The sequence below is a fragment of the Mchenga conophoros genome, linkage group LG17 (assembly GCF_057382185.1).
Source record: "Mchenga conophoros isolate Kocher_MC1m ecotype Shallow Benthic linkage group LG17, M_conophoros_male_GT1.1, whole genome shotgun sequence".
NCBI lineage: Eukaryota > Metazoa > Chordata > Actinopteri > Cichliformes > Cichlidae > Mchenga > Mchenga conophoros.
Genome location: NC_140542.1, coordinates 24,703,055 through 24,715,748, shown reverse-complemented (window position 1 = coordinate 24,715,748; position 12,694 = coordinate 24,703,055). Strand labels below are relative to the sequence as shown.

General features: G+C 39.2%; 1 protein-coding gene across 1 annotated transcript in view; it reads right to left on the bottom strand.

Moving 5' to 3' along the window:
- Positions 1–12,321, bottom strand: part of ppfibp1a (PPFIA binding protein 1a) — a 31,062-nt gene extending 18,741 nt beyond the window's left edge. The window contains exons 1-3 of the mRNA XM_085250953.1: positions 12,119–12,321; positions 3,908–3,987; positions 1,816–2,021 (exon numbers count right to left, since the gene is read on the bottom strand). Coding sequence (XP_085107079.1) covers positions 1,816–2,021; positions 3,908–3,971 — 270 coding nt within the window. The 5' untranslated portion in view covers positions 3,972–3,987; positions 12,119–12,321. The remainder of the gene's footprint in view (positions 1–1,815; positions 2,022–3,907; positions 3,988–12,118) is intronic.
- Between the last annotated feature and the right edge of the window lie 373 nt (positions 12,322–12,694).

Here is a 12,694-nt window from a genome sequence, read left to right as displayed (position 1 = left end):
CCACTCACTGATCTAAAAACTAGGGGTGCAACGATATTCGTATCGATATTGAACCGTTCGATACAGTGCTTTCGGTTCGGTACGCATATGTATCGAACAATACAAAGTTTTTTATTTATTTTATCAACTTTCCTTCTGACGACGCTGTCTGTGTTGAGCGCTCAGTGAATCTGCGTTCGACTAGTCGAACGCAGATTCACTGAGCGCTCAACACAGACAGCGTCGTCAGAAGGAAGAGCGCAGGGCAAGCTAGCGAGACAGAAGTTAAGCTCTCCTTGCAACATGGACCTCCCCCACCCTCATTCAGATCTGGCATTTGGAATTATTTTGGTTTTCATGTGACGTATGACCCTGAAGGTAAGCGAGTCATGCACTAAAGTAAAACAGTATGTTGGATGTGCCATGCAATGCTCAATTACATGGGTGGGAACTAGTGTGTTAGCGCAGTTAGCTCGTTAACGTGTTGGCCGTCTAGCCCCATGCACGGGGCGATCGGCGGTAGCTCGTTAACGGAGATTTGCCGTGTTGTGGCCTTAAGGTCATTTCAACGAGATTAACCTGAAAGCACTAGTGGGAACACAACGAATATGACTGCACATTTACGCCGACATCATCCTAGTGCAAAGACAAGTGGAAGCAAACAAAAAAAAGCAAGCATGCTACTAACTTTAGCCGAGTCATTTAGACAGCTGTTAGCACATGATTCTCCTCATGCTGCTGAGAATATAGCCCAGAAGAAGCGGATAGTATAGCTTTTATTTTGGAAAGAGACATTTCTCTGTAATAAACTCTCTTTTCCAAAGATGAGTGATTCCTCAATCAGATACAGGGCTAGCGATCTTTTCAGTCGGGCTACCTCTCTCTGCCCTGCCTGTCGGGCTATTGTAGGAAGGAAAAATATATGTCAATGCTTTTGCATTCTTTCAGAAATGTAGCTGGGTAATTATGTCATTGGCATCGGTGAGCCACTGTCAATATGTGACATATTGAAGTCGTGTTTGAATTTGCGCTTGTTTTTTTGCTTTCACTTTGCAATGACAGCACTGATCTGTGAGTGATGATAATTTGTGCACCAATTCCTCTGACATAGTCTTATTAATTGGTAGCTTACTATGCAACATGACAAGTGAAATCTCCCGCAGCAAGCTTAAACATGTGAGAGGTTGATCGCGCAGAGAATCGCTGAGCTTATGTGAGTGCGTGTGTAAAAGCAGCAGGATATATATTTGACTACGATGACCTTCACAGACAGATATATATTTTAGTTCTGCTGAGCCAAATAAGACAGGTCAGGGTGAAGAAGTGACAGCCAAAGAAAAGCTTACCACAAAACGGAGAAGTTATGAGAAATCAGACTATAAGGCAAAAAGAAAGTGCAGCTTTATGGTTTCATGGACAAAATAATTTCTGTGGCTGCAATATGACGAGCTAAATAACCAGGGCTGCACATAAGTGGTCCGCAGGTGCACATTCGCTGTCAAAATAAAAAACACGCACAAGGGTTAGGGTTAAATTTAAAAACTGTACTTTTGAGTTAAAATATATATTTATAATTTTAATAAATGACAAATTAAAAAGGCATGAACATTTTTTTTGTATCAAAAAAATATCGAACCGTGACACCAAAGTATCGAACCGAACCGTGAATTTTGTGTATCGTTGCACCCCTACTAAAAACAGCAATCACACTGACAGGGGTCCAGAGGTGTGCAAGGAGAAGTCTTCATTAGAAATTCACGACACTTTTCGATCACACTTCAACCTAAAAGACCAGACAAAGAAATCTAGAGAGAACCCTACACGGGGTCTTTTTACCATTCGTCCGTGCAGCCACTCCACCAGACCCTCTGCAGTGGAATCAGGAATCTGACACCGCAGGTTGTCCCTCTCATCATTATCCATCAGCTCCAGGGCTGCCCGCAAATCCTCCAGCAAGTGAAGGACCCGAAGGCCACCGAGGAAAGGCGATGTGGGAGACTGGCAGTCAAACAGCCCGTTGGAGTAGTCCATGGCCTTGGAGCCTGGCGAAGTGCAGGGGGAGGATTTAGATACATATAGAGGTTGTTATGAAATCTACATTTGTCTTTGATCTGCAGGAGTGGTGGAATCATGATGAATAGCTTGTGAACTCATACTTTCATACAGCTGCATATTCCAATTTTTTTTTTCTTTTCAATCATTAAAAACTGCTATTGCCTTTGTTACTGCATTGATGCCTTTAAACAGTCACCAACATATCAGTCTGTAAACACCAAATACATCAAACTAGATTACAGCATTTATATAGCTTGTTTTGGGGTTGATAATCTTTGTTACAGTATGTACAGTGCAAAATATTATTTAATATGAGTTATGGACTTTGCGTTTTGTTGCATTCACTAAATGGCAAGAACTCCAGGTCAGCGGTAAAAAGAATATAAATAAGATTTAACTTGTGGTGCATAAACAAACTAAAGCTCCTTTTAACTGCTTTAAATTAACTGCTGCACAGCTGTGCACATTTCTAATGTATCAGTTCTTTTTCTATGATGTAACAAGATTAAACAAAACGTCTATAATGAATTTTCACAAGAGCATATGTACAGAACAGGGGTATTCGATTATGCTAACGATTATTTTGTCATTAAGAATATGATTTGGAAAAAAATTATTTATTAAAGTTCAAGAAAAAAATCCTTGTCTTTTCATTAATTCCATGAAATTGAATTATTTAAAAAAAAAAAAAAAAAGATAAAAGAAAAAAAAAAGTTTAGTGAGGTGACTGGCACGGAGTGAATTAGAGGCGTGAAGTGTGCTAAAAGGTCAAACATAGGAGCAGTTTTAGAAAACAATTAAGTAAATGATTCCTTTTTCATCTCAATTAACTTCTTATCTTGCCAAAATTTTAACAGAATTTAAAATTTGATTAACTGCACAACCCCAACACAGAGACACCATTTTTAATGACAGTTAAAAATGGTTGTTGCAGCTCAGAGCTGTTACAGTTGCAGCTCTTCACATCCTTCATAGAACATTTTAATTGGGGTTTCCATCAAATTCTCAAAGACCATTATGTTCGTTTAAATAGCTCACATGGTTTTCCCTCTGAAGCCATTTTCCTCCTACTCAAGTAAACATTTCAGCAAATTAAAGCGTCATAATAACTTTTAGGTACTTTCGTGGATACTTTAATGCCGACGTGGCGAGAATACCACAATCATGCAAACATACTGAGCAAACAATATTTGTATGGTGTCCATCAGACAAAATATAAGATAACAAAGACAATTAAATCTCTCTGTATAAGTGGAAACTGCATTTTATTTGGAAGCAAATGCGGCAGCGTCCCAACTGATTTCAAGTGCATGATGTTCCCACCAAGCATGGCTTCCCCCACAGTAGCAGGGCATGAGGGCTTGATGATGCCTGTGGTTTCTGCGGAAACAGTGGGGACGGGGTGATATCATGTGATCAGCCGTCTCGTTCCCATTGGAAAGGTCAGTGCTATAATTACACACATCAGTGGAAAAAGTAGGGACTCAAAAACTGAAGTCTGGTCTGCTCATCTGCAGCAGCACAAATATACAGAGTGCAGCCAAAAGCTCACAAGCAAGAGGTTTATATTCCAAACTCACAGAGCTTGAATAATCATTAGTTTCCATCACGGCAGGGACAATGGAAACTTACTTTAATTCTTCATGCAGTGGAGGCAGACCACTAAAAGCATGGTTTCAGCTGTATTTCAGACTCATGTATATTCAGAAGGATTACATTAAACTGCAGGTAAAAGTGGTAAAGTTATTGTCCGCTAGACTCTGTATTTGCAATTTAATGATTTCCAGATGTGAGTAGACCCTCATAGCTTACCATGCCCACTTGAAAAAGTGCTATTCCCAGGTCTTAGAGTCCAAATGTTCACTGTGGTTACCTGCTATGATCCCATCCATTTGCTCCAAGGCTGCTGCCAACATCTCGCTAGCGTCAGACATCATCTTGTGTTCAATTGTTCTGAAAGAGAAGACAAGCATAAGAAAAAAGGGAAACTCCATAAAGGATCTTGGCCGGAACTAAAAGGCATTAAAATATACTTCAAAATCAAATCACTGCCAAATATGGTGTCTGCAGCTATGCCTGCAGTAGTCTTTTTTATGTTATCAGTTCACAAACAGACTTTGATCGTTGTAAGACAGAAAAGATTGAAAAGTGGCCATCCCCCAAACTGCTGGAGTATTGCACATGAGGTAAAAGTATTGCCATTACTGCGTAAAAGCTCTTCAACTTTTCATCAAAGCAACTATTCAAACTGGATCTGGCTAAATAGATGTTTAACAGCACTCAACTACAACTTCTAAATACACCGTGTGATGAGATGGTGTTTCATGCCCACATGAAACCACATATCACATCATCAACAGCCACTAAGACAACAGCACCGACAGCTTCTCTTCACAGAATTCAGAAATTTAATGACACTAGTGCAGTGTTTATTTGGATAATGTTACAAATTTTCTGGAGCTACAGTTTACAAATGTTCCCTGAAAGCATCAGGGTTGGCCTTATGTCAGTGTTTAGAAAAACGCTTAGGTGTAAGCACACACTCATTGAATGTGTGTGTAATTGTGCTTGTTCAAAAAGTGATTGTGTGATGGGCAGACTTAACTCCAGCTCTTGAGAGCTACTCTTCCAAAAGAAATTTTAAATGAAGGACTGGTTTGTTACAGTAAACCAAAGACTGAACAGATTAAACATCTGAAGTCATCTTTGTTGGAAACAGTTTGTTTTTAAAAACAATCTAAATGATTAAAAATGATTACACTGGCAAACTTGTAACCTTGGTTTTAGAGTTAAAGTGAGAATCAGAATCAGGCTAACAAGGGTATGGATGAATGTCTAGCATTTGTTTGGCTACTTTGATGGCTAAAAATGAGGTTACAAAGAAAGTCCCCCCCCCCCCCAAAAAAAACAAAAAACAAAAAAAAAAAAAAAAGATGGCTAAATGTTGTTAATCGGTAAAAGATTTAGACTGCAGGCAGGTGAGTTCGACCCAATTCTCTCAAGTGCTCTTTTTATACAGACAATATGTTACTGACCCATTGCCAATTAACTTAATTAGCGCCAAAAGGTTCCTCCAGCTGTTTCTCTTTAGTACTACTTACTCTTCCAGCCGTTTGCTGTCCCTGCCCCAAGTTTTGTGTTTTAATATGTTGCTGCATTCAAATGATAATGAGAATTTTTTTTTTTCATGAAAGAGTAAAATGCCTCAGTTTAAACAACCAGTGTTTTAAAATGCTGTATTTGGGATAAAATATGGATTTGTAGGCATTCCATACGTTTTTATATAATAGTCCACATTATGATATGTCGTGTCATTTGTTTGACATTGCATTAAAAACAATATGGGCATACACTGGCCCTTTTCTTGTGCAACCATCACTCCTAATGTTACCCAGTAACAGTTTTTAAAATATAGCAGATGTAACACGCTGGACATGTTTTCAACCAAGAATGTCAGTATTCCCTAAAATGCCAGGTCTCAAAGTCTACTGTGGTGAAAACACTGGAACTTGGTGGGAGGGATGTTTTGATCCAAAACAGGACTGGAGAGCCACTTCCTAAGAGTAGGCAGACAAATTTGCAAACTGTTCATGCCACGTCTAAACAACTAAAATTAACATGTCCAGTAAAGAAAAGCAAGACAACAACAGTAAACTGCCATTTCTGGTGAATCAGGCAATTCCCTAAAGAGTCCTTTACATATATTTTTGATGCCACCCTTGTCCCTGTTGTAGTTACTGGTAAGGAAATTGCACTGTTGATGCACAATAGCCTGTTTTGAACCAGAAAGCCTGCCTGTATGCATGCATTTACATTTCCACTTGAAAAAGAAATTATTAAGTTATCACTAATCTTGTTACAGTAAAAGGTCTCATTCTTCCTTTTCAAATGACTGCTGCATCAAATTACCCTTGCAGTCGGCGACACAAAAAAACGAAAAAAGAAAAAAAAAAAAAAAAAAAAAAACTGGCTGCCTCAGAGACAAAAAACAAAGTGATTTCCAGGACTTATTATCCAGAAGCCCTTATTTCCGGCGAGTGGGCAGTCACGAGTGCTCATGGCCAGGCTCCTCTCTAAAATAATGGCACTATTCTCCCAGGGGTCTCAGGCCTTGTAGCTCCGGCATGCTCGGCATTTCAAACTTCCATAACAAAGTTGGACAATATACCCATGACCAGTGGATTCAAACACTTATCACATGTCTCTCTTTTACTTGCACTGGCCACTTATCGCTTCAAACAAAATCTGATTTAGACGAACTGAAACAGTAAACAATATGGCACAGAGAGCCCAGCTGTCCGACATAAAAACAGTAACCCCACTTGTTCAGACATCGCATAGTAAAAAAAGGGGGGGGGGGGGGGGGGGAACTAGTGGCTTTGCCTCATTTCCTCCCTCTGTGGGGTCACAGTGTCATACCCAGTAGGTTAAGAAATTGGCATTAAGGGCTTAATTAAGACCAATGACCTCAATATGTGAGCTGGGTTTGCTACAGTCTGCTGTTAAAACAAGGAGCCTTAAGTGCTTTGGCGCCTGGTTTAACTGCAGAGAAGTGGGTGTAGGTTTGTTCCAAAATGTCATACAAAGTGCTGTATTTGTAGTACAACATCAACATATCATTACGCTTGAATCTAAACAGAACCCTGGTTATGCAGACACATGCATCTGAAGATATAACAACCTGCTTTCCATATAAACTGTAAAGTTTCCAAGTGGAATGAGGTTGGAGGCACACCACCGATGCACTTCTTACTACGACTGCTACTACTATGCTTTACTCTGTGATTTGATGGAAACAGGATGCTTTTTGAATAAACTCTGGAGGAAATATATAGCTCAAGAGTCATATTTGTTGCTGGAAACACTTTTGAAATTTAAAAACAAACAAATAAACATGTAAATAATGAAATCCTTCACAAGACACCCTAACTCATGCTCTGTTCAGCTGTCCTTAATGGTCCCATTTTTTTGTCCCTTGAGGAGATATGAAATAGAATGAGTTGTCATGTGATAAAAGCCACATCGAAACTGGAATGAGTTTCATTTGAAATCCCATTTAGTAACAATTCCCATGAAAGTCAAAATGCCAGGTCAATTTATCTCTGGAAAAGAGTCAAAACAGGAATTAAATGAGCACATGAAAATAAAAGTCAATTTTGTGCTGGCCATGCATCAAATAGATGGCACTGAAACCTTCCGTAAAAACTGGTTTGGTCGTTCTTTAGACTCAAAGCCTTTAAAATGTCAGGGATTTTCCACTTTTACTCACATCAGTGATGAACAGGTCAACCATTTAAAAAATAAATTATATATATATAAAATATGGCTAAACCTAAAGATGAGAGTCCATCTGTGGCCTTGTGAAGGAGGGTCCATATGAAATTATATTGTCTGATGCCTGAAGCGTAGGAGTGATGACTGCATGCATTCCTAAGCAAGCCAGTTCTCCCACAAACTAAACACTAATACCAGGCAGTGACATTCCTGCTGACCTTTTTGACCCTCTTTCCCTCACACTAAATCCCCCCAAGGACTGTATTATGTCAAAGCCCAAGACATTTAAACTGATCCATGAAGGGAAAAGATAAAATGCCAACAAGAAACAACAAACAAAAGCTGGCGTGTCATATACATGGAGGCAACTCAAATGGATTCAGATATTTTACCCCAAGCAAAAAAAAAAAAAAAAAAAAAAAAAACCCACGCAGAAAAGAACTGAACCTACAAACAAGTATTGTCTATCTGCTAGAGCCAGAAATATCCTATTCCTCTGTGCCATGGAGCTCCATTGTTGACCACAGCAGTTTGTTTTGACATCACACATGATCCATCCTGTGCCCAAAGTCTATTCTTCCCTGATGAAAGTTGAAACACATGCAAACATTCAGTCCTGCTGAAGTAATTTTTCCTCAAAAAAAAAGATAGTGTCCAGTTGTTTAAGGAAATTGCTTAACCCTTACTTTTTTTTCTTTTTTTATTGTCTTAAGTAGGAAGGAAGAGGCTTGGTCCCAACTATCATAGATATCTTTTCAGACACACCAGGAAAACACTGATCAGAAGGAAAACACGTCCACATTACATACTTTTGCAAAAACTTAACCACAATTGGCCTCCAGTTTGTTTTAAAATATACCATCAAGACCACAAATATCTTTGTGGGACTGAGCATCATCGTTATCCCACATATTGAGATGATGTGATGATACTGAGACGATGCAGAGCCAGCTTCAAGTGGTTGTAGCTTTTCCTTAGGCCAACGTCTTTGCTCTGTACACCCAGCTGGTTGTTGCATAATTTTTGATCGTCAGTGTCAGGAGAAACAACATTGGGAAACAAGAACAGTAGACACAACCTCTAACTTGATTTCACAAGAATAGCCCTTTATATTTTAAGTTAAAGACCATACAATATTAGAAAGAAAACCCCATCGGTTGACTGTGATCAGATGACCCTCTATGAGCAAGCATTTGTTGATGGTGGTGAGGAAATACTCCTCTTTTACAGGAAGAGACCTCTGCCTGAACCAGGCTTAGGGAGGGGTACGTATCTGCTGGGACCAGTCAGAGGGTAAACTTCTATGAAAGAGGTGGACATTTCACTCCAAGCCTATTCAACAATGCTCTTTTGATACACTTTTACAAAGCAAATATCCACTTATAGCCATCATGAATAAATTGCTCACAAACCTTAGTTCACTCTAAACTAAAGTTTTTATTTTAAAAAGGGCAACAATTGCAAAAGCAATGGATAAAAAGCATATGTTCAGAGGCCTAAAAACAGCTTTTTTGTGGAGGTCTGAGAGGCCATCTAACACTATAAAAACCACACTATAAAACCGCATTAATGACATCATTCACTTATTGTTCTGCTCTTGCCATTTGAATAAATGTTTCCACCCCCCAAAAAAGGAATCAATGCTACTGATCTAAATCCATCTGACAGAAGAATTTTTCAATTTTAAAGAAAGAAATCAGTAAGAGAATCAAACTCTACTTTTCTGGGGCTAAGAGGTGGTTTTAACGTCAACCAGATGGATTTGGAGTGATACAGAATGAGGAGGGGGGAGGGATGAAGCATCTGAAAATAGGCTGGGATTACTTGACCATACGTTGAATGGTCGGTCTCTGTAACACACACACGCCTCTACCGGTGCCTCGTGCTCCTATAACTTACCTCCAGCTGTGGTACAGATGTGCATTTCAGAATGTAGCATAAGAAGCTGCATAAGGTGAAGTACTACAACCCAGTTTGTCGTAGGAAGTTTAGACCTGCTCATAATCAGCTGTACGATACTTTTGCTCATGGTTTGTAAATCTGTGTGACACTTTAGGTCAAAGGTCTGAGAACAAGTTTAAAATAACTTGCTACCATAAGTTCATGACTACTTCTTCTTTAAAAGTAATCTAATCAATACATTCGCTTCTCCTTCAGCACCATCACCCTTGACTAAAATAAACTGCAAATATAACCAGATCTGAAACTATAACTGAATACAGACCGTCTCCAATACACCTACATTGCTGCCATTCCTTTTAAAACATTTGTTTTAGTCAGATTTGAACCCTCCTGAGCTGAACTGACAGCTAATAACAATGACAAAAGTTACTAAGACATTAATCAACTTATAAAAACTTATTCAGTACAAGAATCATCTGCAGGCTTTTGTGCACTGGAGCACAGGGCTGCACCTAATGTTTTTCCACACCAGTTGTCATCACTGCATTTTATGATTGAATATTCTGGCCCACCTGCCTTGCTCTTGGTCTTCCTGTGCCACCCAATTTAAGAAAAAGCCCCATCAAAAACTCCAGTAAAACACCCTCCTTTTGTTTACCCTTCCCCCTGAGAGATGGTGCATAGAACTTTCAGTCTGGGCTACTGTGAGGTCAGGTTGTTTCATAGTAACGTCAGACACTAAACCAGCGCTGGGTTTCTCACTGCAGCACCGGCTGCCGCAACACGCTACACAAACAAGTCTTTGTCTTTTAGAGCCTCACATGGTAGCACCACGACTCTGATCCCAAGTTATTGCAGTTTTTCCACGTGGCCCAAACTACATCACAGGCAGAATTCAAACTAGAGGGGAAAAATAAATTGTCAAAATAAAGAAAAGCTCTGGAGGAAATGAGTAAGAGATCTCAGCAAGCCAAGAAAAACTACAGTTTGTTGCCTTTGTTATCACTAACGTAACTCAGAAGTCCTAGTATTACTCACACCATTATAAGCGCTTCCAATAAACAGGATTGAAACAGAGGCATCCTTACGCTCAGGAAGACCTTCACTCAGTCCTGTCAGGAAGTGCTTCCTGGCAAATTCTGGGGAAATGTCTTCCTCTTGCAAAGACACTGCAATTTTCCTGCAATCCCTTCACACACTGCAATAAAAGCTGAAAGTCCAGGAGCTCCTATATTACTTCTGTCACATCATAATGGAGCCTTTAGCATCAATTTTACTGAATTTAGAGAGGAACGAGCCTTTAAATCTGTTCCTGTGAGACAAATGTTTTAGATTAAGACGTTATAATTAATTTCAGAAGAATGTAAACATCCCAGTATGTCATGTGGCTTCAACATGACACCTCCCTTCTTTCAAAATACACTACCACAAGATAACTGCACCAAGAATGCAAGGAATGCAAATATCATGGAGAGAAAAAAAAAAAAAAAAAAAAGAAAAAAAAAAAAAAGGTGCCTGAGATAGAAAGGCCCCCGTAGAATTTTTGGACACGTGGCTTTAAGAAAAACAAAATCTAAATCTAGAAAACTTTGGGGAGTGTGCCATGTAAATCTTATTGCAAGGCAAGTTTACTGCCATGGGCCAATAATGGACTTTGTCCTGACTGACTGACTGACACACACACACACACACACACACACACACGCACACGCACACGCCTGCTGCCTGAGGAAACATGCTTCCAGGAGATTAGACTTATTTATTTGTGTCTCTTAAACAATCACTAAGCAGTTTGTTTTACTATGCTCCTGTAACATCAGATATGGCTGTGCAAGCAAGTGTGCATCAGCATGGGTTTTCTGAGACATGAATCATTGGCTGAATGAGTGAGGTGAGAATACAAATGTGGTTATTGACAGAGAGGGAAATAAAATCCTTTGTTAAGTTTTAGGTTATCTGCCTGCAGGCCAAGACGTCACCAGAGGGAGATCGGGAGAGTAGAGCACTGCCAGGGGGTCATGTGCCTCAGGAGTGGGGGTTTTCCTGAATAAAAAAACTACACTGCAGACTTTTACCCACACAAAGGCTGCATAAGTCTCAGGCTGATGATGAAAAAAGCCGACACTGGACCTGAATCAGCTATAAAGTGCTGGCTCCTACATCATTTTCTAAATGATGCTGGGCGCCAAACTGAGTCTGACTGGAGGTTCACGACAGTGATTCATAAGTTGGCCTGCACATTTATGGATACATAAATAAAATGTGATGCAATAAGGGTCCTCACATACAAAGCTAGCACAATTAAAAGCACTAAAAGAAACTGCAATGCTTTGAAAAAAAATGTACTGTCTCCAATAACTTTATCACTTCTATGGATTATTAGTATCTACATGTGTTTTTTGTTAACATGGAATTTAAACACATGTGTGGTGCATGGGCTGGTGATTTAACCCCAAATAACATTTTAAAACTGCAGTGAAATATCACAGTAAGACCCGGGGAGATTTTCTATATAAGTGTTCACCGATGGTGTAGAAATAGAGGAAAATACAAATTATAATATCACAATAAATTCTAAATACCTCAACACAATTATGGCTATTTAACTTTAGGCTGCCATATGTGCAGTATAATCTTAAATAGCCATTAACATAGGGAATACATTCAATATTCAAATGACTACGCAAAAGTTAGGGGAAAAAGCTCACCTCTGGGTTAATACGTTAGCTAACACGTCCACATCGTTTTTAGCTTCAAGTCCAATTAAACAGAAAACAAGATGACTTTAGCGTTTTTAACACCATAAAAGTCAAGTAAGCACTTTAGTAAAGACTGGAAAAGTCAACAGTTAACAGTAACTCTGTTTTTAAAACTGCAAAAAACTTAATTGAAACTTCGGAAAACTTACAGTTTTCGACCAAAGAAAAAGTTTTAACGACGGGGTCCTGCAGTCTCCAGTTAGCTTACTCCAAACTCTTTGGCCGCCTTTCAACGGAGCTTCATGGTCGCCGTTCACCTTCTCATTGAATTTGTCTGTGAAATGAAGTTTTCATCCAGCTAAAAAAAGGCGATAGAGTGCGGCGTCAAGTTAAAGCCACACAGGAAGAAACTTCAGGAAGTCATGACTTCAGAATAAAAGCATAAAATCCGTTAGCAGAGGAAGAATCGCTTTTGCCCTTCACAATAAAACTCATGTCCTCTGATGTTAGACTAAGACATGACATTTCTTGTATCTTTCTCACTGCTGCCACAAAGCAACACTTTGAATTCAGTAATTTTCATATTTTTTCCAACCTTCATGATAATAAAATGATTAAAAAAAACATCTTCTGCTCCTAGTGTTAAGAAAGTATTCTATATGAGCTTTGTCATCCCATTGTAGGCTAATATAATGTTGTATGTTATTCTTAACTTATTATTATATATGAGGGACAGCAGATGCTGAGCGAAGTAAGACAGAGAAGGTTGAGATGATTCTGACATA